The 8,130-nt window shown below is 43.4% G+C and overlaps 1 protein-coding gene across 1 annotated transcript; it reads right to left on the bottom strand.

Moving 5' to 3' along the window:
- Positions 1-1,541: 1,541 nt before the first annotated feature.
- On the bottom strand, positions 1,542-7,776 carry LOC140371456 (uncharacterized). Its single transcript, XM_072458608.1, has 9 exons — positions 7,618-7,776; positions 6,829-6,935; positions 6,616-6,700; positions 6,345-6,540; positions 5,135-6,162; positions 4,001-4,800; positions 3,292-3,531; positions 2,170-3,216; positions 1,542-2,102 (listed from the first exon to the last, which is right to left on the bottom strand). The coding sequence occupies exons 1-8, from the start codon at positions 7,704-7,706 to the stop codon at positions 2,966-2,968; spliced, it is 2,796 nt and encodes a 931-aa protein (XP_072314709.1). The 5' UTR covers positions 7,707-7,776; the 3' UTR covers positions 1,542-2,102; positions 2,170-2,965.
- Between the last annotated feature and the right edge of the window lie 354 nt (positions 7,777-8,130).

Below are 8,130 nucleotides of genomic sequence, written 5' to 3'. Positions count from 1 at the left end.
AAATAATATTTTTTTTTATATAAAAATTATATATTTTTTCTAACTGAGTCCAGATGACTACAACTGAAGCTTTTTCTACTATGGAACACGCCTGGACGAATGAGGGATTACACCGACATCTTCTCTTTTATGACTTAAATTGTTTTTAATGAGTTAATTTGATTGTATTTCTGTTTCTGTAATTTCTTTGTGATTTGAATGCATTTTTCCTGCTGTGTGAAGCACTTTGAATTGCCTTGTGTATGAAATGTGCTCTACAAATAAACTTGCCTTGCCTATTATGGCATGATGTTTTGTAGCTAGTTTTAACGTTGATATTTTATTGAAACCTTTTGGTTATGGTTCCAAAACAAAACAACTGATTGAATTTAACACTGACATTTATCAATTAATTAATCTCAAACCCAGTTGGATGGGAAAGACATGTCTTACATATGTTTGTTTTCAATTGTAAGGTAATGTGTAGTGTAGTGTTTTGTACATTTGTCAAATAAAAGCAAGTTTGAAAACCACTTTCTACATGTGTTGTTTTATTTTGTATTGTCTAAAACCTGGACTGTTAGACAAAATATTGAAAAGACTCTTTGCACTTGTTACTAAACATGACAGTCCTGTTTGAAGGATGTGTTATGTCTGCTTTAACTGATGTGATTTCCAATGAATTCTCCATTGCTGATTGTGGACTATGAGACTCCCTCTTCCTAAGGCCAAGTAGAATAGTAAGACATTTTACTATTGAAAATATAGAATCATTATGTTTTGTGGTAAAGTGATATACAAAGTGATATATGAAGTGATATGGCAATGGTCCTTTCTGGCCTTCTCCACATTAAACAAAAAACAAATTAACGGTTTAATTTTGTTTCTATTGTGTTTTTGAAAATTGGGGGCATACATTAATAAAACACACAGACATAATTTTGGCCAGTTTAAACATATATGTTGATATAAATCACTCATTACAGCACAACATTTTAGAACCCCCAGAGTTTAACACTGAGCTGAGACAGGTCAGAATTCTATGGTGGAATTTGCGGTTTAAACGTGAGATTGCAGATTTTTTGACCTGGTTTAGGGACACACAAAACAAAAACTGGCACAAAGTTCAACATCTTTCTCAGCCTGAATGAACAAATGTGACATTCCCCCACAATAGCATCAGAAAGTAGTGCCATTATCCCTGACAATTTTTAAAACAAAGAAACTGAAAGGGTGAACTGTATACTGTTGTATTTGTGTCAATGTTTTATCACACAGAATAAAAAATACATTTTAGTAAATGTTTTTTTCTGATGCATAGAAATGTATGAACACATCATTAAGAAATCTAGTTGATAAATACTAGATAAAAGGCAAACACATGTTACCATTCTAACACATTTCCTATTGAACTCATTGTTTGTTGTAAAAGCAATTGTTCATATTTTATTTTGTTGTTTGTTGGTGTTTAAATACTGTAAATCAAAAGATTGCAGTGCATTAATGTTGTTTTTATCCTTTTATAATTTAAAGCCAGAAATACGGTTTGAGAAAACACAAAATAATGTCATTCATTTTAATAAGTACAGTTACTATTTACATTATGTACACCGTTACACAATACTGACTTTGTATAACAAGCTATTGTACACTTACATTGTGAATGTCACCATATGTTGCATCAACAAATTTAAAAAAGGATATAAAATAAATTCAAGTAGACGTGCCTTAATACGTACAGTATTTGTGAAACTGGTTTGGACTGGAGGTATGCACGAACCACTCCACTGGTGAATGATGGTCCAAGAATATTTTACACTCTGGGCACAATGTTGCTCGATATGAAACCACCTATACAAGCACAGGATACATCAGTCCCAATAACAGAGGGGTCATTATTATTATCATGGGAAAAACATTTCTTCCACAGTTCTGCACATTCATGTTTGGTCATTAGCTTTCAACAGAAGCCAACTCAAGCGGTCAAATATTCTCAATTCTCTTAAAAGCTTTTTTACTCCTCATTCCATTATGTAAAGTAGAAATTACATACATGAACCATTCACAGCTTGTTTATCAGTGAATGTTAGGGAGTTTCCTCATCACCCTCAAGTACAAAAACCCTTGCACCAAAACGATCCCAATTTTATACAGCACTCCTGTAACACTTACAAACAAAAACAAAAAAACATTTGGGGTTTCTAGTCGGTGTAGTTGGTCCAGGAGTGTTCCATCGTAGAAAAAGACTCAGTCGCTGTCATTTGGACACGGTTTAAAAAAAAAAAGACAAAAAAAAAAAGACAAACACTATTGGACAAATGAGGGATTACACAGAATTTTGGGCAGAAAACCTGGGATCTGGTTTGGGAACTTGAAAACACAGCCAGGAAATTAGCAGATGACTGGTCATTACCAGGAGGTTCCGCCCAGTGGGCAGGGCTCACACACCCCAATGTATGATAAATATCAGAGTTCTCAGGCTAGGTCTGCAGATTGAGAATGACTTTTGGATGAAAGTTGAAATGTCCAGAATACTGACTGAATCTTTTTCTACTTGGGCTTTCTGTTTATTTGTCAAAACTGGTCCGCATATTGTGCCTTTGCCAGTGATGGGCAATCTACAGCCCAATAATGTTTCTGTCTGGAAAGCTCTTAATAACACTGTATTATTATTGATTAGCTGACCTGTCCTGAAGATTGATGTTTAATGTGGGCCAGTTTGAAGACTAAGTAGCTTTTTAAAAGCAGTAGTCTACTAATTAGATGAAATAATGGAACATGATATGGTCACATAATAAACTGGTTCATAAACAGTGCCCAAATTGCAGACGCATTTTTTTTCATTCCTACATGTCATTTGTGTGTAGGTAATTTGCTTAATTTTATAGTGAAAACAATTTTGTCAAAACATGTTCTTTCCTAAAATGTAAAAAAAAGCAGTAGTACAGCAGGTTTGTCCAGCGCTGGCCTTTGCTATGCCCCTGCACTATAAGATAGCAGCTGCGGCCGCACTCAGCCTCCTGTCCTGCTTCTTGAGGAGCTGGATTCGGTTGTGAACATAAAACTTTATAGCCCTCCAGTCTCGGTGGTTGCCCACTAACATTGGGCACAGCTGGAGGCAGCGCTCACAGTCTGCTTTAGCGGGAACTCGATGCTCAATGAGGTTCTGCTTTAAATTAGTCTCTACTGCCAAGCGCTCCGCCTCCGACCAGGGACGCTTCAACACGCCTCGCTTTCCTGAAAGAACGAGAGCAACTCAATTCTGCAGAAAATGTCCAAGGCAAGATATTGTAAGTACTAAAGTGTAGTTACCTGTTTTCTGTGGTGTCGCCTTCTTCTTTGGGTCCTTGGGGGTAGTTGGAGCCACAGGACCAGACGCTGGTAGCTTCTTTTTCTTCGGAGGTCGTCCTCTGCCTTTTTTCTTCACAGGGATCTCCACCTTCACCTTCACCACCTTCGCCTTCTTCACCTTCTTCACTTTCTTCACCTCCTCCTTCACCAGCTCAGCCTCTGATTCATCAGAAAAGGATTCTGCTGAGTTGCCAGACATCACTGTAGAAAATATTTTCAATACAATTTGAATGATGTGGCAGTTTTTCCTTTAGGTCAATTTTTAACATGTAATTTGATTCAGTTATAGTTAGGGCTGCTTGGAACACGCTGCAAGAATAATATTGTGATATTTTAATATCTTGACACATATCTTGAGTTAATTTAAAATTGACAAATTAAATTGACTAGTTGAACGTGTCAAAGTAAAGACTTGAGACTAAATCAAGACCAAAACAAGGCTAAAAAAAGAAAAATCCAGTATAAAATCTGCTTTTTAAAATTGACAAAAATAAGAAATGTCTTTCAGATGGAGAACTTTGAGGGGTTTTCCCCCCTGCAATATAGTGTGTCAATATTTTTGCATATATTATGGATGAATAAAATAAAAACAGAATAGAAAGTTGGACAGAGATACTGTACAAAAGGTAATCGCTACAACTCATGAGTTGTAAATGTTGCATATTCTTACCATCCAGTTCCAGGCAGATCTGCTGCAGACTCATCCCTCTGAACAGCACGCCTTGCTTCTCCCCATAAAGCACAACTCGACCCACACGGCCCATGAGTGAAGGATCCTGGATGATACTGGCGCAGTTCTGCGTTACTTGATATTGCAGATCAAGAAAGTCCTCCAGGCGTTTAATCGCTTCCGCCGGCCCCTCCCCCTCGTCCAGTAACAGCAGCTGTGTCAGGATCGCTACCTGACGCCGCGCTCGTGTGGCCGTCAGTGGCCCAGGGTTCTTTGCGCCGCTGGCCCGAGCCAAGTTCCTCAAAAGATCAGTACCTCTTAGCGGCGTGGCAGGAGAATGATAGGGCCGCGAGAAAACGTAGGGGCTCAGTGGATCAACCCCCACATTTGGACTGGTTTGGAGGAGAAGGTCAAGGCAGGACTCCGAATGTGGCGGCAGGATGAGAGGCTGGACACGCCCTCTTTTACCCAAAACGCCAGCGCGTGGCAAATGACACAGGACGTGACGCTCGAAGGGGGAGAGTAGCGCCTCCATACCCGAGGCAGAACTGGTGGGAGAGTTTCCATGGGGCACAGACCGACTGTGATAGTCCTGAATGGTGAGCTTGGCGACTTCACAATCGCGGTGTCGGTTGAAGAGGATGAGTAGGGACAAGCTGGAGTGGCAGAGGAGGCGCCAGGCTTCGGCGGAGTGAGGAGAGCGGGTGAGGGACTGGAAAGACGAGTACTGCTGGTGACGCAGGTACTGGACAAGACAAGAGAGCGAGGACAGGATCGGAGACGTGTGCGGTTTGGCAGAACTAGGGGAAAATACAAGCACAAAATAACTCACAAACCCATCTTTTTATTGATATGCACACTTTAGTAACCCTGCAAATGTCTGTTTTCACCTACCTCCAACCATACCCCACTGTTCTGTACTTATTTACAATGAATTAAAAAAATTCAGACACTTAAAAATCCATTATTATTGAGCCAAATTAGATAAAAAATGTGGTTAATTCTGAAAAAACAGTTAAATAATTATGTGTGTTTTAGGTCAATACAAAATATCATCATGCTTTTTCTTTAAGTATAAAAAAAAAGAAAAGAAAAAAGATGAACACAGCCCTTGTAGTCACGAAATATACACACCACATTGTCTCTCCATTCTTAAGAGCGGGTGCTTCCTCTTCTCCGGCACTCAAGTCGAGATTTTCCTCCGGATCGACATCGGGCTCCGGGGTCGGAGGAGGCACCAGCTCATCTTGAGTTCCCAAACTGTCCACCTCAGGCTTTTGGGGGCTCGCCTGAGTCTCCCTCTTCATCTTCCGTCCTCTCTTGTGCGAAGACACCGGCGGGGATGGACTCTTAACCCTTTGAACAGCAGGGGGTGTTGCATGTTTGGCGGTCCCCGTGGTCAAACTCTGTCCTTTTTTGTTCGGGGGCTGAGCGGTGGGCGGCGTGGAGAGCGAGAAGGACACTTGATTGGAGCGTCCTGCTGGAGACTCCCTGGAGAACAGGGAGGGAGCGCTCGAGGGCTGCGGGACGGCGAACGAGTGGTTTTGTGACGCGCCGGCGGCAGACACCGAGGAGTGATTGTGCGCGGCGCTGCCATTTGAGTGATTATGGAGGTGAGCCATCTCCATCGCGGTCCTGACGTCGGGTTGGTTGCTGTGGTACTTCTCCAGGTGGCGGGCCAGAGAGCGGAAATTCCGTCCACAGTAAGGACAATGCTGCCTATGGTTCAACACCGTGCTACTCGAGCTGCTGATGTTAATGTTAATGTTATTGTTGATGTTAGTGGTTGGGGAGGCTAAGGCGGCGCTCAGAGGGGGCTGCACTTGGGCTCTGACCTCCGGGGCGACGGGACGAGAGAAAGAGGAGCAAGGGCGGCCCGGCCCTCTGTGCGATGCAGTCGGGGAACCTTTCTTTTTGGAGTTGACGGCGGACATGGGGAGCTTGCGTTTTTTGCGGCGCCGAAGCATCCGCCCTCGCATGTCCTCGATCTCCTCTTCGTCGTCATCGTCGTCGTCGTCGTCTTCTTCCTCCTCGTCCTCCTCGCGGTCCGAGTCGCTGGCCTCGGAGTGGGTCAGCGGCGACGAGGACGGGGACAGGGACCAGGAGGGCGTGAGGTAATCTGACACGGAGAGGGAGAGCGGGTGTGGGCCGGCCTCGTCCTCCTGGTTAGGAGCAAACACAAAATATAGACTTCCAAATAAAATATGAAAAATCTCTATGTATAACGTTTAGGGCGGCAAAATATGTCAAAATTGACTTTTACAAACATTTTTTGATGACATACTTAATATTCATATCCCATAAAAAGCTATTGTGAATTGATGACAAATACATCTGAGCTCACCATTGCATTGTCGCCCCAGTCACCGAGGCTGTAGTCCACCGTGATCTCTTCCCCTTTGGCGATGTCGCGTATCGCTATGACAACCAGCCGTACCTGGGAGCCACAGTGAACTTCTCGAATGCGACAGTTCGGAGGAGGGTGAAACAGCACCGGCCCCCCAACACCAGCGCCGCCGTCCTCCCCAAGCTCTGGCACGCTGATGACCCAGAGATAATTAAAAATACAATGCAAATCAACGTTTAATCTTATCGTTTTTTAGCAATGATCGTACCAGAACTGAGCAGAATCGGGGAGGTAGTACGGACTTCCGGGTGGAGCCAGATGGTCTTCTGCTCCATCTGGGTACTGGCCCTCACCTGAGAGACGATCACACAAGGTAAATCATCTATAAGCAGTTCCAAACTTTTTTTTTGGCAGCAGCCTCATGAACTTTGCTTTTTTTCTCACAGATTCATCATTATCAGGCGTACAGCAGCGGACCTACCGGGACTGTAGCTGTGTTCAGACATGCTCTCCTCCTCATCTTCTGTCACATACACCCGGTCACACACCTTCACGGGGGTGCCCTTCCTCTTCCTCCCACACACCCGGCTGCAAAAGGCAAAAGGCACAAGACCTAAACAACAGAACAAGGCTGCCAGGTGTGTGCGCACAGAACCTTGGATCACTTCAGACATTAAACTCTTGATGTCTGACCTGCATTTCTAGTCTATTGGGTCAAAAAGACAGCGTCGCCTTGTTTGGAGCGGGCACAGGTCTTGAGGTCTTTTGCACCACATAACCACTGCTCTGCTCAGTGCCCGTGTGTGTTGGGGGGTGCAAGGGGGTTTACTGAGTGGCAACCAACTGTGAGCAGCTGAGAAATACGCGTAGCGCCGACATGCCGAGTGTGAAATGTGGTGGCGCGTGCACGGTAAACAGAAGGGCTCGGATATTCCAGGTGGAACAACACAGTCTGGGGGACATGCTAACATGCAATGCTGCTAAAGGCTAGCTGATTAGCTTCTAATGGCTAACACAGGGACTTTTGATCTCGTCAAACATCAAAATAAACAACGATTCAAACGCGAATAGGGTTTGAAAGTGGCAAAGGAGAGGTGCATGCTGGAGAACCACGGTTACACCAAGCATAAACTACTCAGGAAACATTTTCTCAGGCATCTTTTCTGCGTATTTACATGAAGCCGTGCCCTGTAAAGCGCTGAAATGCGACGCAAACCTACGTGCATAATGTGTACCGCTGCAGTGACATGGACACGACCGAGCTACTCACCCCTGCGGCGGCGGCTTGCTGCCATCCCCGTCGCTGTCGAGGGTCGGGGGCTCCCGGTAGTCAAAAGGCGAGCGCACACTCTCCGCCATTAGGAGTCCCTTCCCTACCTCTCAGGCTCCTGTAGTCTGCACTGCGCATGTGCACAACATCCACACTACCATCTATTATACACATGATTATACATGACATCTCCCACTGTGTACAGCAGTTTCACCTTTGTTATCTATCTATTAATCACTTTTATTCTCTCAAAATAATGTCAACACAAACACAGCACAGTTTTATTAATGCAAGTATTACTGAGATCTTAGGAGTTATTTTGGTTTTATTGTTTGATGCAATAAAATACTCAACAGTGTTATAAATGAAGTTAGAGCTGATTTACTTCTATTAAATACAAGTGTTACTTATACTACAGTGTAGCAAGTTTATGGTTTTGACATCCATTACAAGTTTCATTGCAGCTTCTCTAATAATTCACAATGCATACAAAACAATGAAGCTTCAAGTTGA

Source organism: Eucyclogobius newberryi, unplaced genomic scaffold, assembly GCF_026437365.1.
Source record: "Eucyclogobius newberryi isolate DKJ021-1_F unplaced genomic scaffold, fEucNew1.0.hap1 SCAF_22, whole genome shotgun sequence".
Lineage (NCBI taxonomy): Eukaryota > Metazoa > Chordata > Actinopteri > Gobiiformes > Gobiidae > Eucyclogobius > Eucyclogobius newberryi.
The sequence above is the reverse complement of the archived record's forward strand: the minus strand, read 5'-3'. Positions and strand labels throughout refer to the sequence as shown.